The sequence below is a fragment of the Bufo bufo genome, chromosome 1 (assembly GCF_905171765.1).
Source record: "Bufo bufo chromosome 1, aBufBuf1.1, whole genome shotgun sequence".
In the NCBI taxonomy this organism is placed as follows: domain Eukaryota; kingdom Metazoa; phylum Chordata; class Amphibia; order Anura; family Bufonidae; genus Bufo; species Bufo bufo.
In genome coordinates, this window is record NC_053389.1 from 212,226 (window position 1) to 240,000 (window position 27,775).

Sequence of the window (27,775 nt, forward strand, 5' to 3'; positions counted from 1 at the left end):
ACATTCAGATTATACAGCCACCACTAGAGGGAGCTCACTACATACATATTATACAGCCACCACTAGAGGGAGCTCACTACATACAGATTATACAGCCACCACTAGAGGGAGCTCACTACATACATATTATACAGCCACCTCTAGGGGGAGCTCACTACATACAGATTATACAGCCACCTCTAGGGGGAGCTCACTACATTCAGATTATACAGCCACCACTAGAGGGAGCTCACTACATACATATTATACAGATACCACTAGAGGGAGCTCACTACATACATATTATACAGCCACCACTAGAGGGAGCTCACTACATACAGATTATACAGCCACCACTAGAGGGAGCTCACTACATACAGATTATACAGCCACCACTAGAGGGAGCTCACTACATACAGATTATACAGCCACCACTAGAGGGAGCTCACTACATACATATTATACAGATACCACTAGAGGGAGCTCACTACATAATGATTATACAGCCACTACTAGAGGGAGCTCACTATATACAGATTATACAGCCACCACTAGAGGGAGCTCACTACATACAGATTATACAGCCACCACTAGAGGGAGCTCACTACATACTTATTATACAGGCACCACTAAAGGGAGCTCACTACATACAGATTATACAGTCACCACTAGGGGGAGCTCACTACATACAGATTATACAGCCACCACTAGAGGGAGCTCACTACATACATATTATACAGATACCACTAGAGGGAGCTCACTACATAATGAGTATACAGCCAACACTAGGGGGAGCTCATTACATACAGATTATACAGCCACCACTAGAGGGAGCTCACTACACACAGATTATACAGCCACCACTAGGGGGAGCTCACTACATACAGATTATACAGCCACCACTAGAGGGAGCTCACTACATACAGATCATACAGCCACCACTAGAGGGAGCTCACTACATACAGATTATACAGACACCACTAGAGGGAGCTTACTACATACAGATTATACAGCCACCACTAGAGAGAGCTCACTACATACAGATTATACATCCACCACTAGAGGGAGCTCACTACATACAGATTATACAGACACCACTAGAGGGAGCTCACTACATACATATTATACAGATACCACTAGAGGGAGCTCACTACATAATGATTATACAGCCACCACTAGAGGGAGATCACTACATATACAGTACAGACCAAAAGTTTGGACACACCTTCTCATTCAAAGAGTTTTCTTTATTTTCATGACTATGAAGGCATCAAAACTATGAATTAACACATGTGGAATTATATACATAACAAACAAGTGTGAAACAACTGAAAATATGTCATATTCTAGGTTCTTCAAGGTAGCCACCTTTTGCTTTGATTACTGCTTTGCACACTCTTGGCATTCTCTTGATGAGCTTCAAGAGGTAGTCCCCTGAAATGGTTTTCACTTCACAGGTGTGCCTTGTCAGGTTTAATAAGTGGGATTTCTTGCCTTATAAATGGGGTTGGGACCATCAGTTGCGTTGAGGAGAAGTCAGGTGGATGCACAGCTGATAGTCCTACTGAATAGACTGTTAGAATTTGTATTATGGCAAGAAAAAAGCAGCTAAGTAAAGAAAAACGAGTGGCCATCATTACTTTAAGAAATGAAGGTCAGTCAGTCAGCCGAAAAATTGGGAAAACTTTGAAAGTAAGGGCTATTTGACCATGAAGGAGAGTGATGGGGTGCTGGGCCAGATGACCTGGCCTCCACAGTCACCGGACCTGAACCCAATCGAGATGGTTTGGGGTGAGCTGGACCGCAGAGTGAAGGCAAAAGGGCCAACAAGTGCTAAGCATCTCTGGGAACTCCTTCAAGACTGTTGGAAGACCATTTCAGGGGACTACCTCTTGAAGCTCATCAAGAGAATGCCAAGAGTGTGCAAAGCAGTAATCAAAGCAAAAGGTGGCTACTTTGAAGAACCTAGAATATGACATATTTTCAGTTGTTTCACACTTGTTTGTTATGTATATAATTCCACATGTGTTAATTCATACTTTTGATGACTTCATAGTCATGAAAATAAAGAAAACTCTTTGAATGAGAAGGTGTGTCCAAACTTTTGGTCTGTACTGTATTTTATACAATCACCACTAGAGGGAGCTCACTACATACAGATTATACAGCCACCACTAGAGGGAGCTCACTACATACAGATTATACAGCCTCCACTAGAGGGAACTCACTACATACAGATTATACAGCCAACACTAGAGGTAGCTCACTACATACAGATTATACAGCCACCACTAGAGGGAGCTCACTACACACAGATCATACAGTCACCACTAGAGGGAGCTCACTATATGCAGAGTATACAGCCACCACTAGAGGGAGCTCACTACATACAGATTATACAGCAACCACCAGAGGGAGCTCACTACATACAGATCATACAGCCACCACTAGAGGGAGCTCACTACACACAGATCATACAGTCACCACTAAAGGGAGCTCAATACATACAGATCATACAGCCACCACTAGAGGGAGCTCACTACATACAGATTATACAGCCACCACTAGAGGGAGCTCACTACATACAGATTATACAGCCACCACTAGAGGGAGCTCACTACATACAGATTATACAGACACCACTAGAGGGAGCTCACTACATACAGATTATACAGCCACCACTAGAGGGAGCTCACTACATACAGATTATACAGACACCACTAAAGGGAGCTCACTACAGACAGATTATACAGACACCACTAAAGGGAGCTCACTACATACAGATTATACAGACACCACTAGAGGGAGCTCACTATGTACAGATTATACAGCCACCACTAGAGGGAGCTCACTACATACAGATTAAACAGCCACCACTAGGGGGCGCTCACTTCATACAGATTAAACAGCCACCACTAGAGGGAGCTCACTACATACAGATTATACAGCCACCACTAGAGGGAGCTCACTACACACAGATCATACAGTCACCACTAGAGGGAGCTCACTACATACAGATTAAACAGCCACCACTAGGGGGCGCTCACTTCATACAGATCATACAGCCACCACTAGAGGGAGCTCACTACATACAGATTATACAGCCACCAATATAGGGAGGTCACTACATACAGATTATACAGTCACCACTATAAGGAATCTCACTACATACAGATCATACAGCCACCACTAGAGGGAGCTCACTTCATACAGATTATACAGCCACCACTAGAGGGAGCTCACTACATACAGATCATACAGCCACCACTAGGGGGAGCGCACTACATACAGATTATACAGTCACCACTAGGGGGAGTTTAATACATGAAGATGATACAGCCACCAATAGGAGGAGCTCAATACATACAGATGATATAGCCACCACTAGAGGGAGCTCACTACATACAGATTACACAGTCACCACTAGAGGGAGCTCACTACATACAGATTACACAGTCACCACTAGACGGAGCTCACTACATACAGATTATACAGCCACCACTAGAGGGAGCTCACTACATACAGATTATACAGCCACCACTAGAGGGAGCTCACTACATACAGATTATACAGCCACCACTAGAGGGAGCTCACTACATACAGATTATACAGCCATCACTAGAGGGAGCTCGCTACATACAGATTATACAGCCACCACTAGAGGGAGCTCACTACATACAGATTATACAGTCACCACTAGAGGGAGCTCACTACATACAGATTATACAGCCACCACTAGAGGGAGATCACTGCATACAGATTATACAGCCACCACTAGAGGGAGCTCACTACATACAGATTATACAGCCACCACTAGAGGGAGCTCACTACATACAGATTATACAGTCACCACTAGAGGGAGCTCACTACATACAGATTATACAGCCACCACTAGAGGGAGCTCACTACATACAGATTATACAGCCACCACTAGAGGGAGCTCACTACATACAGACTATACAGCCACCACTAGAGGGAGCTCACTACATACAGATTATACAGCCACCACTAGAGGGAGCTCACTACATACAGACTATACAGTCACCACTAGGGGGAGCTCACTACATACAGATTATACAGCCACCACTAGAGGGAGCTCACTACATACAGATTAAACAGATTAGATTAGTAACAATTGCGATCGTTGTGGGATTGGGGTTTACGATTAAAGTTTCATCCACCATCCACACATTTCTTCACATGTTTTTGTAGATATCATATGTAGCTGCTTCTCTTGTGTCTTCCTTCTGTAATCCAGGCATCTGTGGATCCTCTTCAGAGCTCAGTGCCGGAGAGTTATCTGGAATCATCATTGGGACTTTACTGGGAATTCTTCTGGTTGGTGGAATTCTTCTTCTTCTTCTTTTCCTTAAAAGGTGCAAGCCTCCTGAGGGAGAGGAGCCGAGAGGTGAGTGCAACCCATCAATACGTAAAACCAGATGTAGATCAGGCATCCATGCATTGACTTCTCCAAGAGATGTAATGTGATTAGGGTTGAGTGAACCCAAGCGTACCGAACTTTAGGATTTTGGGACCCCGGACTCGAACCCGAACATTTCAGTAAAAGTTTGGGTTCAGTGTTCGGCGCTTTCTTGGCAGCCAATCAACAAGCGTCATACTACTTGCCCCAATAGGCCATCATGCCTACTAATGGCATGGCTGTGATTGGCCAGAGCAGCATGTGACCCAGCCTCTATATAAGCTGCAGTCACGTAGCGCTGCACGTCACTCTGCTCTGATCAGTGTAGGGAGAGGCTGCAGCGGCTGCTGTGAGGGAGAGATTAGGAGAGAATCTAACTCGGCGATCTACAGACAAACAGTTGTGTGGGTGCAGGGCACAATCGTTTTACCCTGCCCTGAGCCCATTGACCAAAAATACAAACTTTTATAATTCTGTTAGTTAGGTGGGAGGCGGCGGCCATTTTATGCAAGCTCATAGCACCAGCACAGCATCTGAGCTTTTGGGACATTGCAAATCACCATTTTTTTTGGGGCAAACTACAACATCTGGATTAGTCAGTGTGCAATTTAAGGTAGAAATACACCCATCATTTTCTGGGGTTTGAAAAACACACTTTTCTGACAAAAAACACTATTTTCAGGCCTTGCAGCATCAGCACGTGTGAGATTCCAGGCTTATATACTGCTGTCAAATTCAGTTGTTAAACAAACAGTCGTTTGGGCTCCAAAAATGTAGTTCGCAGCCTTTGCTGCAGATGTCATTGTGAGATACACCCTTAATACATTTGGGTTACATTCAGAAATGTGAAATACAGCCATTTGGTGCAACAATATTTACTTCAGGCCTACACTGGTTCAGGCCGTGTGAGATACACCCTCTACATACTGTCGTTCTATTCTACTATTATTTAAACACCCATTTAGGGAAAGATCCTAAATTTGAGAAATATGAGGAGAGCGTCAAATAAGGGACGTGGCCCCGGTCGTGGTGCTGCTGGTGGAGCTCCTGTTGCAGGGAGAGGACGTGGTCAATCTGTGCCAGCTACACGCACAAGTGAAACCACTTCCTCAGGGGCGAGTAGGCGACAGAACCTGCAGCGGTATTTGGTCGGGCCTAATGCGGCTCTACGAATGGTGAGGCCTGAACAAGTACAGGAGATAGTAGATTGGGTGGCTGACAGTGGATCCAGTTCCTTCACATTGTCTCCCACCCAGTCTCCTGCTGAAAGACCACAGTTGGCACCTGCAGCCGATGTCCATCAATCTTTCACCTCACCCCCTTGCACATCAGCCAAGCAGTCTGAGCCCCAAGTCATGCAGCAGTCTCTTCTGCTTTTTGATGACTCTGTTAGCAGGGTTTCCCAGGACCATCCACCTAGCCCTGCCCCAGAAGTGGAAGAGATTGAGTGCACTGATGCCCAACCACTTATCTTTCAGGATGAGGACATGGGAGGACCATCGCAGCACGTCTCGGATGATGACGGAACACAGGTGCCAACTGCTGGGGCTTTCTGCAGTGTGCAGACCGACAAGGAGGGCAGGGGTGAAGACTGGGTGGAAGATGATGTGGAGGACGATGAGGTCCTCGACCCCACATGGAATCAAGGTCATGCGAGTGACCGATGTAGTTCGGAGGAGGAGGCGGTGGTCGCACAGAGCCACCAGCACAGCAGAAGAGGGAGCGAGGTGCAAAAGCGGAGCGGCCGTCCTCTAGACAGTACGCCTGCTACTGCCCACCGCAGCAAGGGACCGAGCACACCAAAGCCAGCTCCAAGGAGTTCCCTGGCGTGGCAGTTCTTCAGACAATGTGCTGACGAGAAGACACGAGTGGTTTGCACACTGTGCAATCAGAGCCTGAAGCGAAGCATAAACGTTCTCAACCTGATCACAACCTGCATGACCAGGCATCTAAGTGCAAAGCACGAGCTGCAGTGGAGAAGTGCGGTACGCCAGACCTGCAGGGTAGTGCGATTGTGAGGTCACGGTCAGTGGCAAGCGAGGGTCACTCACAGCTATATATGGGAACCCCTGGGCAAGCATACTGCAGTGAAGGAGAGGCTGGCACAAAAGTCCTCTGGGGCACACTCTGATTTTAGGGACCAGGCCTGGTGGTAGTTGAGGTGCCCTGGGTGTTGCAGGTGTTTTATGTGCCTGGGGCAAGGTCCCTTTTGATGTACGTGACGCCAGTGCCGGTAACGGTGGCACACCGGTGGAAGGTCTTAAGAAGAATGGAACACAGGTGGCAGGGTGAACCAAACTTTACTTTACTGTAGTAAATTCCACTTTGTACAGTTAGCTGGCAACTCAGTTCCACATGTCAAGTACACTTCCCAAGCAGGTTACACAGTTATGGCAGGTATATGGTGGTTAGGCAAGATACACAGAGGGGAAACATCCACATGCGCAGAATCAGGCTGTACAGACTCCACGGAGATTAGTGTACACTGTCCCTTTCGAACTCCTGTCTGGCTTTAATCCCAAGGCCCGGATACCTTATTGTAGGCTTTTATCCTTGGTAAATAATCCTCCTTAGGTGCTCATTCTTGCTCCATACCTCTAGTCTCTCTGCCCTTCAGCTTACTGGTATTAGACGGACATGTTGGCTCTGCTGGACTTTGTGGAAACTACAGGGTTGCTTCCAGGAGGTACCCTCTTCCCCTGGGATAGATCTTCTGAGCTAACCATGGCTCTGTGGATCTGGAGGTAGACTAGGATCCCTCTACTAGTCTCCTGGTGATAACTAGAAGCCTGGGCTGTCTAGTTGTATGTCAGGAGAAGGCCCTGACTGGTGCCTTCCAGCTTGTCTTTGCAGACTCCTGACCTTCAACTCCCTTCCCTGTCTGGGGCCTGAATACTTATACTAGGGCTACCCTAGCTCCCTCTAGCGTCTGGGATGACTAACTGCAGAGACTAGGCCTGATACTACCTAATACAGGGAAAAACATTACATATAACAACAATACTTTATAATTTACATAAAATATGCACACTAGAACATGACACTCCTGTGCCAAGGGAAAGGAAATAACGCACACCCCCATTGACCCTCGTGTAGTGCCCACGCTTAGTCCGTGAGGCCACTACAGAAGACACCTCAAAAACCAAGAAAGGTCTCTGGCTCCTCCTGCTTCCTCTTCTGCTGCAGTCGTGGCCTCTTCATCCACCTCTGGAGTGACAGTGCCACCTGCCACCCCGCAGAGGATCTGCAGGCAACACCACCACCTGGGTCACCAAGCATCTCCACAATGTCACACGGAAGCGTTCAGCTCTCCATCTCCCAAACACTGGAGAGGAAGAGGAAGTACCCCCTACCCACCCGCCATCCCTGGCCCTGAATGCCAGCATTTCTAAATTACTGGCCTTTGAAATGCTGTCATTCCGTCTGGTGGAGACGGAGAGTTTTAAAGGCCTTATGGCGGTGGCTGTCCCACAGTACGTCGTGCCCAGCCGCCACTACTTTTCCAGGCGAGCCATCCCTTCCCTGCACAACCAAGTGGGGGACAAAATCAGGTGTGCACTGCGCAACGCCATCTGTGGCAAGGTGCACCTGACTACGGATACGTGGACCAGTAAGCACGGTCAGGGCCGCTATATCTCCATAACAGCACACTGGGTAAATGCAGTGGCGGCTGGGCCTGAGGCGGAGAGCAGTTTGGCGCATGTCCTTCCACCACCGAGGATTGCAGGGCGCTTCAGTTTGCCTCCTGTTGCTTCCTCCTCCTACTCGGCTTCCTCATCCTCTACCGGCTCCTCATCCGGTCAGCGTAACCCCTTCACCACCAACTTCAGCACAGCCAGGGGGAAACGACAGCAGGCAGTGTTAAAACTTATCTGTTTGGGGGACAAACCCCACACCGCGCAGGAGCTGTGGACGGGCCTTGAACAACAGACCGACGAGTGGTTGGTGCCAGTCAGCCTCAAGCCCGGCCTGGTGGTGTGCGATAATGGGCGAAATCTCGTAGCAGCTCTGGGACTAGCCGGTCTGACGCACATCCCTTGCCTGGCGCATGTGCTGAATTTGGTGGTGCAGAGATTCCTTAAACATTACCCCGACATGTCAGAGCTGCTGCATAAAGTGCGGGCCGTCTGTGCGCGCTTCCGGCGTTCTCACCCTGCCGCTCGCCTGTCAGCGCTGCAGCGTAACTTCGGCCGTTTCGCTCACCGTCTCATATGCGACGTGCCCACCAGGTGGAACTCCACCTTGCACATGCTGGACAGACTGTGCGAGCAGCAGCAGGCCATAGTGGAGTTTCAGCTGCAGCACGCACGGGTGAGACGCTCTGCGGAACAGCACCACTTCACCACCAATGACTGGGCCTCCATGCGAGACCTGTGTTCCTCGTTGTGCTGTTTCGAGTACTCCACCAACATGGCCAGTGCCGATAACGCCGTTCTCAGCGTTACTATCCCACTTCTAGGTCTCCTTGAAAAAACGCTGCAGGCGATGATGGAAGAGGATGTGGCACAGGAGGAGGAGGAGGAAGAGGGATCATTTCATAGGGTTTCCGGCCAGTCATTCCCAAGTGGCTCCGAGGGTGGGTTCCTGCACCCACAAACCCAAGGTACACAATTGTCCAGCCAGGGCACAGTTCTGGAGGATGAGGAGGTGGAGGAGGAGGAACCATGTTCACAGCAGGGTGGCACCCAGACCAGCTCATGGCCATCACTGGAGCGTGGCTGGGGGGATACAGAGGACACAGACGATACACCTCCCACAGAGGACAGCTTGTCGTTGTCTCTGGGCAGCCTGGCACACATGAGCGATTACATGCTGCAGTGTCTCCACAACCACCGCCGAGTTGCCCACATTCTAACTTGTGCTGATTCCTGGGTGGCCACGCTGCTGGATCCCCGTTACACGGACAACGTACGTCCTTAATTCCCTCACTGGAGCGTGATCGTAAGATGCGCGAGTACAAGCGCACGCTGGTAGACGCGCTGCTGGTGGCATTCCCACCTGACAGCGGGGGCACAGTGGAAGCACAAGGCGAAGGAAGAGGTCGCCAACGCAGCTGGGGCACCGCCAGCACCTCAGAAGGCAGGGTTAGCATGGCTGGAATCAGGGCCGTCTTTAATATTGATTGGACCCTGGGCAAGAATTTACTTGGGCCCCCGGATCCCGCCCCCCCCCCCCGCACTTTGCTGTACTTGCTATACAGCAGCACATACCGGTCACATCCAGGGCCTCCAGGTGACGTCTCCTCTGATGCAGATCTTCTCTCTCATCATCTTCTCCACTCGGTCTGGACAACTTCTCTCAGCCGCCTCGTCTCTGCAGAGTGTGACACACGGACATCTTAGCTTCCTCACATTCTATCATTATCCCCCAACTGGAGCCCCCACAGTGTTATCCTGCTGCTCGCTGTGCCCCCCCCCCCCCCCCCCGGTGTAGCTATAGGGGGTGCAGAGGTAGCAGTCGCACACAAAGCACTAAGGGAAGGGGGGCCCAAGCTGAACTCTTGCACCGGAGCCCATGAGCCTTTAGTTACGCCCCTGCTCCCCCCCAAATACTATCCTGAAGAAACATTACTGCCCCCATAGTAATAGTGCTCCTCATAGTCCCACCAATAGTAATTCCCTTCTAGAATGCCCTCATTAGTAACACTGCCCCAACCGTGATAATGCTCCTCAACAATGCCCCCATTATTAGAAGAGCCCTCCAGTATTAATAATACCCTCACAGAGCCCCCCAGTAGAAATAAGGCCCCCTATTGTTCCCCCAGTGGTAATAAAGCTCCCTACAGACCCCTCAGTAGTAATAAGGCCCCCATAGTGCGCTTAGTAGAAATAAGGCGGATCTATAAGACCCTCCTATAGAGCCCCCAGTAGTAATAAGACCGCCTATAATGTCCCCTGGATCTGCAGTGCCCCCTGCAGTTATAATCCCCCCTCCACCATACAGTCCCATGTAAATAACATCACCTCCCCCCCAGCCGCCTCCAACGCACAGTCCCATGTAAACATCACCCCCTAAGGCTATCTTCACACTTGTACTTGTACAGGACGGATCCGCACCGATAATACAAACTAATGCATCCGTTCAGGACCGATTGTTTGTATTAGATTAGAATTTCCCAATACGGATCCGTCCTGACTGACATTGAAAGTCAATGGGGGACGGATCCGTTTACAATTGCACCATTTTGTGTCAATACAAAGGGATCCGTCCCCATTTACTTACATTGTAAGTCAGGACGGATCCGTTTGGCCGCGCAAGGCCATGCGGACACAAAAACGCTGCTTTCAGAATTTTGGGGTCCGCCTCCAAAGCGGAACGGGGGGCCGTACGGAGCCAAACGAATGCATACTGAACGGATCCGCATCCATTCAGAATGCATTGGGGTTAAACTGATGCATTTGGGGCTGAAACGGATCTCACAAGCGGAGCCCCGAACGCAAGTGTGAACGTAGCCTAAACATTAAGTCCCATGTACATAAACATCATTCCCCCCCACCATCCACTTTCAACATACAGTCCCATGTAAATAACATCACTCCCTCCCCCAGCCACCTCAAGCACACAGTTCCATGTCAATAACATCCCTCCCTTCAGCCCTAACATACATCCTAGTTAAATAACTACAACTCCCAGCATTGCTCTGCCTCTCCCTTCACTTACCTCTCCTCATGTACAGACATCACCATTAGGCTCCTTCTCCTTTTCACTCGTCCAATCCTGCACTGGTCACGTGATGGTGACATCATCCAGGTCATCCTATCACAGCCTGTTTTGCTAATCACATGACCTGTGATGTCACCACAGGTCCTTCACCTCTTCCCAGTGTATTAGATTCAACTGTATTGCCGTTTTGTGTACAGCAATACAGTTGTATCTAGCAGGCAGGACATTCGGGGCCTGGGACAAAACATCAGGGGCCCAGGCCCCGAATGTTTTAACCTAGCGACGCCCCTGGACTAGTGAATGGGAGTCGGGAAACGGAGCTCCCTTGGGCCCCCAGGAGCAACTGGGCCCGGGGCAGCTGCCCCTTTTGCCCTGCGGCAAAGACGGCCCTGGCCGGAATGTGGAAAAGCTTTGTCAGCACAACAACCAGCACCACCGGCTGATATGGAACGTCTTAGCAGGAGGCAGCATTTCACCAACATGGTGGAGCAGTAAGTGTGCACACGCCTACATGAACTGACTGACAGGGGTCAGCCCCTGCAACTTCTGGGTCTCCAAATTGGGCACATGACCTGAGCTCGCCCTTTGTCCCTTGGAGGTGCTGGCCTGCCCTGCAGCCGGTGTATTGTCTGAACGTGTGTTTACCACGGCAGGGGGCGTCATCACAGACAAGCGCAGCCGCCTGTCCACAGCCAATGTGGACAAGCTGACGGTCATTATAATGAACCAGGCCTGGATCCCTCAGGACTTGTCCGTACCTTGTGCAGAATAGACATGTATACCGGCACTAAGCAGCCATTGTTATACTGCAGCGCAATCGCTCATGTTTGTATTTTGGATATTTCACACTCTTTTGGAGTGAACCCTAATTTATAAAAAATTAAATTAAAACCAAAAACCAGTGTTGGCTACCTCGTCCTCCTCCACCGCCGCTTCCACCTACTCCACTACGTCCACCGCCTCCTCAACCTCCTACTCCATATGGACCTCCACCTCATAAATCCATTTTTTTTTTGTACGTGTTTTATTTTGTATCATTTCACTACTTTGTCATTTACATTTTCTGGTGGAATTTACAAATTTTTGGGTGTATAGTACCACTGCTCTACCTATAAGGCTCCATTCACACGTCCGCAACCTGTTTTGCGGATACACGGATCCGCAAAACACGGAAAGCAGCAATGTGCGTTCCGCATTTTGCGGACCGCACATTGCCGACACAATAGAATATGCCTGTTCTTGTCCGCAATTGCATTCTCCGTTTGTATATGTATTTCGCCATAGTGATCTGCACCTGCATACAGGTTGTGCTGACTCAACCCCCCACATTTTTTCTTTGTAGTATATATTGGAGTCATGCACACCTGACCAGTCAATCTGTCCTGGAGGCTGGTTTTAAAGTCAGTATAAAACTGAGTTTGCTTATATAGAACCTACCAGTAGCCATTTGGCTCCAGGAGAAGTATATAGTGGGCTCAGCATGCATGTTGGTACTTGCATCCCTGGATCCGATGAAAGCTGTAATGGCACCGGACGGGGTTAAAAGCAGAGTGTGCTTGGCGTGTATGCTGACCTGCATTCCCTGGACTTTGTGTGGCTGTCATGGCCCATAACCAGGTAGGAACTAGTGTTAGGGACCACTCCATAGAGGCGACCTTGACGTGGTGAGTGGCTTATTACGCTTTGGCCAAAATGTACACCAATGTCTCATCCAGCATGGAGGCAGGGCAGAATGCTGGATGCAGAGTGCTATCACATTTGCATTTTCCGTTTGTATATGTATTTCGCCATAGTGATCTGCACCTATATACAGGTTGTGCTGACTCAACCCCCCACATTTTTTCTTTGTAGTATATATTGGAGGCGTGGCGATCTCCTTTGAGTCATTGCACACCTGACCAGTCAATCTGTCCTGGAGGCTGGTTTTAAAGTCAGTATAAAACTGAGTCTGCTTATATAGTACCTACCAGTGGCCATTTGGCTCCAGGAGAAGTATATGGTGGGCTCAGCATGCATGTTGGTACTTACATCCCTGGATCCGATGAAAGCTGTAATGGCACCGGACGGGGTTAAAAGCAGAGTGTGCTTGGCGTGCACGCTGACCTGCATTCCCTGGACTTTGTGTGGCTGTCATGGCCCATAAACAGGTAGGAACTAGTGTTAGGGACCACTCCATAGAGGCGACCTTGACGTGGTGAGTGGCTTATTACGCTTTGGCCAAAATGTACACCAATGTCTCATCCAGCATAGAGGCAGGGCAGAGTGCTGGTTGCAGAGTGCTATCACATTTGTATTCTCCGTTTGTATATGTATTTCGCCATAGTGATCTGCAACTACAGGCAGGTTGTGCGGACTCAACCCCCCACATTTTTTCTTTGTAGCATGTATTGGAGGCGTGGCGATCTCCTTGGAGTCATTGCACACCTGACCAGTCAATCTGTCCTGGAGGCTGGTTTTAAAGTCAGTATAAAACAGAGTCTGCTTATATAGAACCTACCAGTGGCCATTTGGCTCCAGGAGAAGTATATGGTGGGCTCAGCATGCATGTTGGTACTTGCATCCCTGGATCCGATGAAAGCTGTAATGGCACCGGACGGGGTTAAAAGCAGAGTGTGCTTGGCGTGCATGCTGTACCTGCATTCCCTGGACTTTGTGTGGCTGTCATGGCCCATAAACAGGTAGGAACTAGTGTTAGGGACCACTCCATAGAGGCGACCTTGACGTGGTGAGTGGCTTATTACGCTTTGGCCAAAATGTACACCAATGCCTCATCCAGCATGGAGGCAGGGCAGAATGCTGGATGCAGAGTGCTATCACATTTGTATTTTCCGTTTGTATATGTATTTCGCCATAGTGATCTGCACCTACAGGCAGGTTGTGCGGACTCAATGTCACGAGGGTGTCGAGGACCACGCCTGACTCCGTTATACCCGGGGTCAGGAAGTCGCAGCGGTTGGCTGCACGCTCTATTTAAGATAGGGCTGTTTTCCTTATGGTAGCTTTCTGGGTTTGCTTAGCAAACCCTTTTGGCTCACTCAGGGATCCGTAGCTCCTTCTCCTCAACTGTTCCTTGTCCAGCACTCCCAGACCTCCTTATATTTCTCTCTCACACTTCTCTGGTTGCCAGAGATAGAGCTTCCTGCCTGGACATCTATTCTGACCTTCTGGAGCTGTGTTGCTGCGTTCGCTGGTAGTTGGTCCAGTACGCTACCCTCCGGATCCCTGTTGGACCTTTTTGGTTTATTGTGGTCGCCCACCTGGGTGTATGTGTTTGTATGTTTTGTCTGTCCTCTCCCTGGTGTTTCCCTCTTAGTGATAGTGGTGTGGACTAGCGATCCCACCGGCCTGTTCACTATCCAGGGCTTATATTAGGGAAAGCCAGGGTTTAGGCACGTGATCGCCGCACGGGTGAGGAACCCGTCTAGGGACGTCAGGGCAGTCAGGTGCCAGCCGCAAGGTGAGTTAGGGGTCACCACCTTTCCCTCTCCCTTGGGCAGGGCTTTCCCTGTTTTCCTCCCTGTGCGTGTCGTCGGTCGTTACACTCAACCCCCCACATTTTCTCTTTGTAGTATATATTGGAGGCGTGGCGATCTCCTTTGAGTCATTGCACACCTGACCAGTCAATCTGTCCTGGAGGCTGGTTTTAAAGTCAGTATAAAACTGAGTTTGCTTATATAGAACCTACCAGTGGCCATTTGGCTCCAGGAGAAGTATATGGTGGGCTCAGCATGCATGTTGGTACTTACATCCCTGGATCCGATGAAAGCTGTAATGGCACCGGACGGGGTTAAAAGCAGAGTGTGCTTGGCGTGCATGCTGACCTGCATTCCCTGGACTTTGTGTGGCTGTCATGGCCCATAAACAGGTAGGAACTAGTGTTAGGGACCACTCCATAGAGGCGACCTTGACGCGGTGAGTGGCTCATTACGCTTTGGCCAAAATGTACACCAATGCCTCATCCAGCATGGAGGGCAGAGTGCTGGATGTAGTGTGCGATCACATTTGTATTCTCCGTTTGTATATGTATTTCGCCATAGTGGTCTGCACCTATATACAGGTTGTGCTGACTCAATTCCCCAAAATTTTTCTTTGAAGAATAGGACATGTTCTATTTTTTTGCGGAAACGGAAGCACGGATGCAGAAGTGCGGATCCGCAAATGTGGAGAATGAATCCCCATAGAGAATGAATGGGTCCGCATCCTTTCCGCAAAATTGCGGAAAGGATGCGGACCCATTTTGCGGACGTATGAATGGAGCCTTAGACCGGTTAAAAATAAAATTATCATTAACATTTTCAGGTGAAATTCACCAATTTTTGGGTGTATAGTGCCACTGCTATACCTAGTATGACGGTTAAAAAAAAATATATATTTGTCAGTTACATTTTCAGTTGAAATTTAACAATTTTTTGGTGTGATGTACCACTGCTATACTTAGTAGACGGGTTAAACAATAAAAAAATGTGTCTCTTACATTTTATGGTGAAATTCACAAATTTTTGGGTGTGATGTACCACTGCAATACCTAGTAGGCCGGTTAACAAAAAAAATAACATTTGTCAGTTACATTTTATGGTCAAATTCACAAATTTTTGGGTGTAATATACCCCTCCTCTACCTAGTTAACAGGTTAATACATTTCAATAATTTTTATTTGACATTTTCGGGTGACAATAAGCGTTAATTTTTAACGTAAATTTGTTTTCCCTTAGTCCTAACAGCAGCACAAGTGGGGAGTTCTCCCCTGTGAAACTAGTAGGACAGGTGGAATTTTTGATGACAATAAATTTCCTACCAAGCACTAATTAAATAATTAGTAAAAACCCACCCCTATAAAGGGCAGACTGCCCATATTCCAGTGCTTTATATCAAGTAGAAACTAAAACAAGGGTGGGAAATGTGTGCGCTGCTCTTAGGACTAAGGGAAAACAAATTTACATAAAAAATTAACGCTTCCCTTACGTCCTAACCAGCAGCACAAGTGTGGACCTAGCAAGTAACGCGAACAAATTTGGGAGGGTCCCCTAATAGGTACTCAATACCACTTTTATTTTTTTTATGAGAGGGCGGCAGACAGAATGGTGTGTCCGAATGCTACCCCCTCAGAGCACCTAGAGTCTAGGCGATAATGTTTAACGAAAGTGCTGTGGGAGCTCCAAGAAGCCGCAGCACAAATCTGTTCTAGCGAAACTAGACCTTTTTCTGCGAAGGAAGTCGATATTGCCCTCGTGGAGTGGGCGGTGACAAAGGATGGAGGAGCCAACCTTTGGGTTAGAAAGGCTTCCCGGATTGCCTCTTTTACCCATCTACTTAGAGAGGGTTTGGAGGCTTTTAGACCTTTGCTTTTACCGGAGAAGGAGAGCAGCAGGTGCTCTGATTTTCTAAAGTCCGCAGTCCTGTTCAGGTAGATTTTGAGATTCCTGGAAATGTCCAAGGAGTGAAGGGCTTCCTCTTCAGGAGATGATGGAGTGGGACATAGGACCGGTAAGGAGATGGTTTGATTTCGGTTACCGAAAGAAGGAACTTTGGGAGCAAAGGTTTGTAAAAATCTCAATAGGACACAGTCATGGAGAAAGGGGGTAAAAGGCTCCACGGCCGCTAAGGCCTGTAATTCTCCAATCCTTTTGGCCGATGTTATGGCCAGTAGAAATGGGACCTTTAAAGATAGGAATCTAAGGTCTACATTCTCTAGATCAGGCATGCTCAACCTGCGGCCCTCCAGCTGTTGCAAAACTACAACTCCCAGCATGCCTGAACAGCCTACAACTATCAGCCTACAGCAGGGCATTGTGGGAGTTGTAGTTTTACAACAGCTGGAGGGCCGCAGGTCGAGCATGCCTGCTCTAGGGTTTCAAAGGGGGGAGAGGATAGCCCCTTTAGAACAACTGATAAATCCCATTCAGGGATAAGTCTCAGGATAGGTTTTAATCTTTCGTCTCCCTTGAGGAACCTCCTGAGTAGGGGGTCTTGAGATAGTGGTCTACCTAAAAAGACAAAGAGAGCACTGATATGGACTCTGAGAGTAGACGGGCTTAGACCCTTGTCCAGGCCGTCCTGCAGAAATGGTAAAATAGCTGAAACAGGAGGATCTGAGGGTACTACCTCTTTTACAGCACACCACTGAAGAAAGATCTTGTGAATTCTTGAGTACACCTTGTTTGTAGACTCCGCACGGGAGTGTCAAATAGTTCTCAAGACCTCCGCAGAAAGCCCTCTAGCTTCTAGTAGGGACCTGTCAATCTCCAGGCTGTCAGATTGAGTTTCCTCAGATATAGGCAAGGGCCTGTGTCCTGATACACAAGGTCCTGCATTAGGGGAAGTCTCCAATATGTGCCCTGACTCATCTTCATGAGCTGGGTGAACCAAGACCTCTTCGGCCAAAATGGTATCATTGCAATGACCGGGGTCTGGTCTTGTTTAATTTTCGTCAATACCCTTGGTATCATGGAAAGTGGAGGAAATATGTATGCCAGCCTGAACCTCCATGGAATGGACAGGGCGTCTATCGCCAGAGGGTTGTCCTCCTTGTAGAGGGAGCAGAACTTGTCCACCTTCGCGTTCAACCGGGTCGCCATCAAGTCGATCTCTGGAGTGCCCCAACGTAGCGTGATTTGGGAGAAGATGTCTCTGTTCAGTGACCATTCGCCTGGAACTGGTAGACCAAGACTGAGTCGATCCGCAACTATGTTGAGATCTCCCCTGATGTGAACCGCGGAAAGGTGGGATAGACTGAGCTCTGCCCAAGAGAGGATTAGACCAACTTCCTGGAGAAGAGGTCGAGATCTCGTACCTCCCTGTCTGTTGATATAAGCGACTACAGTCGTGCTGTCCGAACGGACTCTCACCGCCTTCCCGTGCATGAGAGGAGCAAAATAATAAAGAGCTAGACGTAAGGCTCTTAGTTCTCTCATATTGGACGAGAGAAGCCTCTCCTGTGTAGTCCAGGTACCCTGTACTGGACTATCTTCCAGATGGGCTCCCCAACCTAGAAGGGAGGCGTCTGTGGTCAACGTGATCCAACGAGGTTGAATCAAGGACCTCCCATCTGATAGGTTCCTCCACCATTTGAGTGAGGACCGGACTTTGACAGACAGGGAGTGAGTCTTGTCCAACCCCTTGGGGTTGTGGTTTCAGACTGCTAACACTTCTTCTTGAAGTGGACGAAGGTGCCAAAGGGTCCAAGGAACTGCCTCCGCAGATGCTGACATGTGGCCCAACATCTTCATAAGTGTTCTGATGGACACTCGACGAGGTGCCATGAGCAACTGAGCGGCTCTTATGACTCGATCTTTCCTCTCTGGGGAGAGAGAGAGCGTCATTCTTTGAGAATCCACTATAAACCCCAGGAATACCCTGGAAGTGGAAGGCAGGATCTGGGACTTTTCCCAATTTATCAACCAGCCTAACCGCTGGAGAGTCTGAAGAGCCAGCTGAAGATGGATTTGAAGAACGTCTAGAGACACGGCTCGATTTCTAGTCCTTGAAGCCTGAGCTTGGCAACAACCGGAGCCACAACCTTGGTAAAGGTGTGGGGAGCGGAAGAGATGCCAAAGGGTAGAACAGCAAACTGGTAATGCTTTACCACACCTTTTATGGAGACTGCAACTCTTAGGAACTTTCGGTGAGTTGGATGAATAGGGACATGAAGATAAGCATCCTTTAGATCTATGGTGACCATAAGGTCTCCGGGATTTAGAATGTTGATTAAGGAGCGGATGGTCTCCATTCTGAAGCACTTCTGCCTTATGAAGCGATTCAGGTAGCGCAGATCTATTATCATGCGCCAGTCTCCAGAAGGCTTTGGGACTAGAAAAATGGGGGAATACACCCCCCGCCCTCGTTCGTGGGAGGGAACCTCCTCTAGGGCTCTTTTGTGAAGGTAAAGGAGGACCGCGTCCTCCAGGATCTTCTGTTTGGTTTGAGGTAGAGGCCGGGTTAACACAAACTTCTCCTGAGGGGGAGACACGAAATCCATCGTGTAGCCGGACAAAATTATATTTAGGACCCACTGATCCGGAATTTCTTGCAGCCAGGCTTGCTGAAAAAAACTTAAAGACCTCCGATCGGAGGAGAACTTAGAAGTTGTGCATCGCACGGAGGGCCTGGAGGGGAAGGGGGAAGGTAAGCCTTGCGATCTCTGCCCCGACCACGACCGCGTCCACGTCTGGAGGACCCCTGACGTCTCTGGGACCTAGAGAGGCCCTGGGGTCTTGTGGTCCTGGACCTGCTGCGGCCCCGAAAGGACTGTTGAGGGAGATTTTTCCCTTTTTTGTCCGCCAGGCTCTCCATGAGCTTGTCCAGCTCGGAACCAAATAGCCTCCCTGGCTCATAGGGCAGGCCGCATAGATTAAACCTGGAGGCGTTATCAGCGACCCAAGGGCGCAGCCAGAGGGGTCTACGGCTGGCAGAAGAAAGCGCCATACTTTTCGCAGCCAGCTTTAAATGCTGTGCTGAAGCGTCGCATAAAAAGTCTGCTCCTAGCAGGAGGGTTTTAAATTGATCCAGAATGTCCGTTCTGGCCACTCCGGCCTCTAGGTCAGCCTGGATTCTTTAGATGCGGGAGCGTACAAAGTCTGCGGTCTCAGAAGAGGCAACAGCCACCAACGCGGAAGCTGCCGCAGCGGAGTAATTGCGCCTTAGGGTGCATTCAACCCTCCGATCTAATGGGTCCTGGAGGTTACTACCGTCATCTGACGGGACTAGGGTCCTTTTAGACAATTTGGAAATCGCCATGTCGACCTTCGGAGGCGGTACCCAAAGGTCTGCCTCCGACTCATGGAGGGGAAACATTAGTTTAAACCTCTTGTTGAGGACTGGACCCTTTTCCGGATGCTTCCACTCGGTTAGCATGAATCGCTTAAGGTTCTCGCCCACTTTGAAGGTCCTTAACCCCCTAGAGGTGGGTGGCGGAGCTTCCCCTTGCTCAACATCACAACCCCTTGACCAGATGGAGCGCAAAAGCCTTTGGGTTTTTTCGGCTGAAAACAAGTACAGCGAGTCTTCATCATCCGAGGAAGAGGAGGAATGGTCGTCCACGGAGATAACGTCCTCCGCCATAGGCACCGGACCCGGTGAAGATACTCTTGCTCTCTTGGAGGCGAAGGCACTCTTGATTTCGGAAATGGAATTTCCCATAAAGTCCTTCATCCAGCCAAACATGTCGCTTATGGTGGGCTGCGACTGAGGAGGACGACACAGCGGACACCTATTATACTCATAGGAGTCCGGCATTGGCATCTCGCAAGAAGCGCAGACTAGATGTCTCTGCTTGTGGGAAGCTTTCCCGCGCTGATCACCGTTAGGAGACGCCATCTAGAAAGTAAACTTTAAACAGTTTTAGTAGTAGCAGTAGCCACAGAAGTGTAGCAATAGCTCTCTGCTCAGAAAGAGGAAGCGTTCCTCTTATTGTGGGTTTATATAGGTGGACACACTCCACCTTCCTCCTTAGCTCCGCCCACTGATAGCCCCGCCTTAAAACCTACATTTTCTCTTGATCCCACAGGAATAGTAGGTTATTATACACATCTAATAAATATGTATTAAAACAAAGTAGCACCCGGGGGTCACTTACTAGTTATACTCATCACTTTAGAAACAGGACCGGCGCGAGACCTGGAAGTCGTCCACTGACGTACTTCCTGCCGGGCCGCACACCGATCGGAGCTCAGAAGGAGCCGGCGATGGGACGCCGGGGGCCCGACACCGGCCCCACAAGCAGGAGACAGAGCGCCGCGTTAGGCTCCGCCCCTCCAGCCCGGACCGCCGAGCAAGGCGGCGAATCGCACGGACCAGTGACACAGTAAGGCTGGAGGGATAGGGAGTTGGTGAGGACGGAACCATCCATGGGCACCGGAGCTGGAACAAAACACTGATTAATGTGGTAGGAAAAATATATATAAGAGAAAGAGAATATTCTATAAGGTAACAGGCCGCAGCCTGACCCGTCCTACTGTCCACAGGGACAGCGAAGAAAAGCACTGAATTATGGGCAGTCTGACCTTTATAGGGGTGGGTTATTACTAATTATTTAATTATCACTTGGTAGGAAATTTATTGTCATAAAAAATTCCACCGGTCCTACTAGTTTCACAGGGGAGAACGCCCCGCTTGTGCTGCTGGTTAGGACGTAAGGGAAACAATTGTTTTCTGCCATAGACCCTGCTCTACCAGGTAGGAGAGAGTAATACAGAAAGAAGCCACCGGGGGGCGCCTGACTGCTGATATGATGTTGTAGATACTTTAAGTATGAAGTACACCAGAAATAGAGGTTATAAATAAATATATATGTAAAACTGGGATCAATATAAAGTAGGACAGAATAAAAACTTATAAAAAACTAGTATATAATAAATATGAACCCCTTACGAGAATAGGGGGGCGGGAGACAGCAATGCTAAGTGCTCATATGAGGAGCTGATGTATATTCACTGAAGCACAGAAAAGGTGAGAAAACACCGAAACTGACTTCACCAGGGAGGGGTGTAAAGGGATAAAGCTCAAGACACCCAAAACAACCACCTCCCTGGCCTGGCTCGTCTGTAGAGTGGTCGGAATATACGGCAGTCCACAACAGGGGTCTTCTGGTATAATCCTTTAATAGGTGAATAATTCAGGTGGGCTCAACGCGTTTCGGGGACACACAAACCCTTCCTCAGGAGCAGAGTAAGTAGTCGGCTTATACAAGGTATTAAAACAAACATCTATAAATAGCAGATTCTAATGGAAACAGGGGGCGCGTTTGGCGCCAAAACAATCGTCAGTGTCACCTCCGGAAGTGACCTCACTAATAACATATAGAGAGACTCAATACAATTAAATATAAAAGAAACTAAACACAATTTACAGTCTATATTGATTCAGCATCTGTAAAATACTAAGTAGGCCCTAATTTGAATGTTATAGGGGCCAAAAGAATATCGGGCTAGATGTGAAGGTGCGGAGACAGGACTTCCGGTGTGTGGAACGCACCAACCGGAAGTGGTCACAGGGTGTAGGAAAAGGCTGATGGTCTCCGTGAATAATAGGTGAATGGAGAGGATAATGTGTATATGAAGTCCTAAAAGACAGAGGGGTCCCACGGGTTTTACTACTAGACCAAGAAGAGTCTCTTAGGCTGGGTTCAGACCTGAGCGTCTTTGATATGCGCGTTTAACGCGCGTTTTTTGCAATAGTAAACGCGCGTTTGACGCGCGTTTGTGTGATTGACTGCAATGTTCTATGGCCACAAACGCGCTGTAAAACGCCCCAAAGAAGCTCAAGAACTTGTCTGAGCGTAGGGCGTTTTTCAGCGCGTTCAAACGCGCTGTAAAACGCTCAAGTGAGAACCAGGGCCATAGGGAAGCATTGGTTTTCATGTGTTGAGCGTTTTACAGCGCGTTTGAACGCGCTGTAAAACGCTTGAACGCGCTGTAAAACGCTCAAGTGTGAACCCAGCCTTAAGCCTAAGAGTACTGTCAAGAACGGTCGCTCTACTAAAAGAATGGAAACCCAATCTTACCTTGTTACCAGATATAATATCGAGCATAAAAAGATTAGGGGAATTATAGTCAAACACTGGCCCATCCTACAGAAGGACCCTATATTAGGGAAAATTCTTCCCCCTATCCCCTCGCTTACTTTCAGACGAGCTCCCACTTTGAAAAACCTATTGGCCCCTTCATTTCCTAAATTAAAACAAAAACATGCCCAAACGTCTATCTTTGGAGATCCATCAACATCTATGGCAGTCGTTACTCCGGGCATCTCCAAATGATTGATGATTACACATGGTAGGAAGGTAATAAATATCCCAGGTACAGAGGAATCTTTCACCCTTAAACACCACTTGAGCTGCTGCTCAACAAACGTTATATACCTGTTGGGATGTACATGCCAATGGAAATATATAGGTCGAACCACCCAAACGGTTAGAGAGCGCATGAATGACCATCGGTCAAACATTAAAAGAAAAGTATTAACGCACAGTGTCTCCAGACACTTCTCGGAGATACATGATGGTAACCCACAATTTCTGTATGTTACCCCACTCGAATGGGTCCCATCCTCTTTTCAGAACTTGGCCAGGAAGGAGATGTTTTGGATTTACCGTATGAACACGCTAACACCCTTTGACCTAAACGAGAGTCTTGAGTACGCAAAATATTAATTAATTATTCACCCAGCCGTTCCCCTCCGCCCCCCCCCCTTTCCAGTCTATACATTCCTATATTTATATTTATTTTTTCACGTGTATATATATGTATCTTGTATTTTATGTGTGTATTTTTTATATATATATTATTTATGTATATATCTTTTACATATATTTTATATATATATATATATATATATATATATATATTTTTTTTTTTTATATATGTATTTTTTTTTTTTTATATATATATTTTTTTTTTATATTTTTTTATGTTTTTCATAGTATATATATATTTTCCCCCTCTGGTTGCCTGCTTTGGCTTCTACTGGGCAAATAACAATTACTAAATGTATACATTCACATCATATTATACTGTCCTTTTATTTATTGTTGATTTTATTTATTGTTATGCGATTCTATTATTTATGGCATTCTTTATTTATTGTTCTGTTATTTTTTCGACCTTTCAATTGATGTCCAATATCACCTTGTCCTATCTGTTACTTTCTCCTTTTCCCCTACACATGATAATGTCCCTACATCTGCCGTTGGATTGTTTTCCTTTCTGCTTTTCGGAGTGTATTACTGTCATTCCATCAGTCTCCATCAGTCTAATACACTCCCCTTTTAGCTTCGTTTGGTATTTGCGTCCCATTTCCCACTCCACCTCTTCTAATTTGCGGCCCAAACTGTCGAAAATCACGATTAGTTGAGGTGGAACGCATCGCCTGCGATGCGTTCCATACACCGGAACTTCCGGCCTTTGCGTTCCATACATCGGGACCACTATTTTTTATCGATACTAGCCCCCCCTCTGTCTTTTAGGACTTCATATACACATTATCCTCTCCATTCACCTATTATTCACGGAGACCATCAGCCTTTTCCTACACCCTGTGACCACTTCCGGTTGGTGCGTTCCACACACCGGAAGTCCTGTCTCCGCACCTTCACATCTAGCCCGATATTCTTTTGGCCCCTATAACATTCAAATTAGGGCCTACTTAGTATTTTACAGATGCTGAATCAATATAGACTGTAAATTGTGTTTAGTTTCTTTTATATTTAATTGTATTGAGTCTCTCTATATGTTATTAGTGAGGTCACTTCCGGAGGTGACACTGACGATTGTTTTGGCGCCAAACGCGCCCCCTGTTTCCATTAGAATCTGCTATTTATAGATGTTTGTTTTAATACCTTGTATAAGCCGACTACTTACTCTGCTCCTGAGGAAGGGTTTGTGTGTCCCCGAAACGCGTTGAGCCCACCTGAATTATTCACCTATTAAAGGATTATACCAGAAGACCCCTGTTGTGGACTGCCGTATATTCCGACCACTCTACAGACGAGCCAGGCCAGGGAGGTGGTTGTTTTGGGTGTCTTGAGCTTTATCCCTTTACACCCCTCCCTGGTGAAGTGCGTTTCGGTGTTTTCTCACCTTTTCTGTGCTTCAGTGAATATACATCAGCTCCTCATATGAGCACTTAGCATTGCTGTCTCCCGCCCCCCTATTCTCGTAAGGGGTTCATATTTATTATATACTAGTTTTTTATAAGTTTTTATTCTGTCCTACTTTATATTGATCCCAGTTTTACATATATATTTATTTATAACCTCTATTTCTGGTGTACTTCATACTTAAAGGGAATCTGTCACTAGCAATTTACCCAATTTTTTTTCATGAATCCATGTTTAACAGAGCACCTTTTTTCCATCTGTCTGATTCTTTTGATTGTCAGTCTTGTCATTTCTTCAAAAAATCGATTCTTGTGATATGTAAATGACGCTGTAAGGAGCCCTGAGGGGCGTTCTTCTTTCTCCACCGTGCCCAGGAACGCCCCCAGAGGCGCGGCTAAGTGCTCAACAACGCCCCCTCCTCAGCGCCGCGCTCTGCGGCAAACACCCCGATCCTCCTCTCGCCGGCATCCCAATCCCCGCGCAGGCGCAGTGCCGGCGATTTCCTGGGCTATGATAAGATGACTGTCGGCACTGCGCCTGTGCGAGAGTACGTTCGGCCGTGAGGGAGGGGGAGGAGAGCCTGTGGGGCGAGTCAGAAGGAAGGCGTTTTGTGCACCGTAAGAGGGGCGGTACTGGGCACACTAAAGCAAACATAACGCCCCTCTGGGCACCTTCAGGGCTAATTTACATAAAGATAAAAGTCGATTTTATCAAAAACTACTGGACGGATTAGAAGATAAAAGAGCACGGCCGATTCAAGGTAAGCTGTGCTACATGAATGCTTTAAAATCGGATTTTCGGTTAGGGGAGGTGACAGAATCCCTTTAAAGTATCTACAACATGACATCAGCAGTCAGGCGCCCCCCGGTGGTTCCTTTCTCTTTGACTCTCTCCTGTTTTACTCTATCGCTTCCCTGCATATAGTTCATCCCCGAGGCTGCCCTGCTTGTTGGTTCCAGCACTTTGCTGTTCAATACCATCTGAAGTACTCTATTACACTTTGGTCTCTGGCGCCCGGTGTGATTATCCCATATCTCCTATTTTAGGAGTACAGGATCAACCCTCTTTTTTTCTCCCCTTAACTCTACCAAGTAGACGGGTTCTGGGTTAACTTTATACAATTTTAGACGTGAATAAACCCCCGCTCTGCAGAGGTGACAGGGAGTAACATTTCTGGAATGTTTCTGTAATTAATGTGCGCCACCGCCTTTCATTCAATGCTTAAACTTATGCAAGTTGTCCCACATTTAAGCTTCAATACTTTGTCCCACATTTGCGCCTCAATAGCCTTTCCCACATTTCCGCTTCATCCCATTGCAGCCATTGACCTCCCTCGGATGTGGTCTCTCTTTCTCATGCTCCCTCTCCGGCGTGGAACCCTGATTCGCCGCTAACCGCGATCACCATGGTAGGCACAGAAAAGAACATGGAAACTTGATAGAGCAGATATCCAAATGGATGGTGAACATCACGGGGACGTGCAACATGGTGGAGCAGTAAGTGTGCACACGCCTATATGAACTGACTGACAGGGGTCAGCCCCTGCAACTTCTGGGTCTCCAAATTGGGCACATGGCCAGAGCTTGCCCTTTACCCCTTGGAGGTGCTGGCCTGCCCTGCAGCCGGTGTATTGTCTGAACGTGTGTTTAGCACGGCTGGAGGGCGTTATCACAGGTTATATTTCCCAATGTTTTGGGGTGTACCCTAATTAAAAAAATATATAAATACATTTAAAACCAAAAAGCAGTGTAGGCTACCTCCTCCTCCTCCTCCACCGCCGCTTCCACCTACACCGCCACATCCACCGCCTCCTCAACCTCCTACTCCATATGGACCTCGTCCTCCTAGATCAAGATTATTAGTTTTAATTTTTACGTATTTTATGTTATTTAAAGTCATTTCCCTATCCACATTTGTTTGCAGACACTTGCCGTGCTCTTAACCACATTGTGAAGACATTTGCAGCCCTCTAGCCCTTTCCAGGACATTTTTACAGCCATTTTAGTGCTCAAAAGTTCGGGTCCCCATTGACTTCAATGGGGTTCGGGGTCAAGTTCAGTTCGATTTCGGGTGCCGAACTCGAACTTTTTTCCGAAGTTCGGCCGAACCCGTCGAACCCGAACATCCAGGTGTCCGCTCAACTCTAGTTGTGATATAATGGTATAGGTTGTACCAGTTGTATATTGCAGTATCCCAGAGCAGGCAGTACTTGCAGATTGTCCTATTTGTTTATGTCATTTTATGCTTTACCTTCCCAGTATGGTAATGTATGGGAGTGATAGAGTTAACCAACTGTGGCATGGCCCTTAGGGAAGCTGAGGTGTGGACTGTTAGCTCTAGTCCTCGCTCAGTCTGGTCTTGGAGGCCATGTCTTCCACTGCTCAGGACTAGGCCCCAGAGACTGATCTCCTGAGAGTCATCTTTACATCCAAATACTCCATGAGAAAGAAAGATAGGATTTTGCGGCTCGGATGCGACCAGGGGTCAAGTCCTGGGGAAAAAAGTGTGGGAATTTACCCAAGATCCACTGCAACCCCCCCCCCCCAAAAAAAAATATATATATATATTTCGCTGAAAATTCAGTGCAAAATTTATTGTAAAGTGCCAGTTTACACAAACAACTGCAAAATTAACATGAAATAAACATGGAGATCCCAGTGCCAGCTGCCTTGCTGGTGGACGATTGGCATATACTTCTCCTGTGGCCCACAGCAGAAGTATATGCCAATCGTTCACCAGCAAGGCAGTTGGCACTGGGATCTCCATGTTATTGGTCAGTTAATACATCAGGGACCCCCTGGCATGGGGCCTGGGCATAGCTAAGTGCAAACTGGGTGATCCATAGGCAGGACCGGGTGGCTGCCCTCATCCACCAGCCCGTCCCTAATGCCAGTCAATACCCCCTTAGGAAATCTCTCATCAGATGTGAGAGCAGCAGCGATCGATCAGCCAGGATTAATGTGCACAGTGGGAGGCCTCGCTTAGGCAAGTGACAAACTCAGCTCTGCTACATCTACAATGAGCAACTACAACAAATGTAATGCCAAACTGCAGTTCCTCTATGCCTTGGATAGCTTCCACTGGACCCACAGGCTGTGGAAGCTATCTGAGGCATCACAATC

The 27,775-nt window shown here is 47.9% G+C and overlaps 1 protein-coding gene across 1 annotated transcript in view; it reads left to right on the forward strand.

Moving 5' to 3' along the window:
• The window catches only part of LOC120986745 (carcinoembryonic antigen-related cell adhesion molecule 7-like), a 986,637-nt gene that overhangs the window by 14,855 nt on the left and 944,007 nt on the right, over positions 1-27,775 (forward strand). Inside the window, exon 4 of the mRNA XM_040415457.1 lies at positions 4,238-4,387. Coding sequence (XP_040271391.1) covers positions 4,238-4,387 — 150 coding nt within the window. The remainder of the gene's footprint in view (positions 1-4,237; positions 4,388-27,775) is intronic.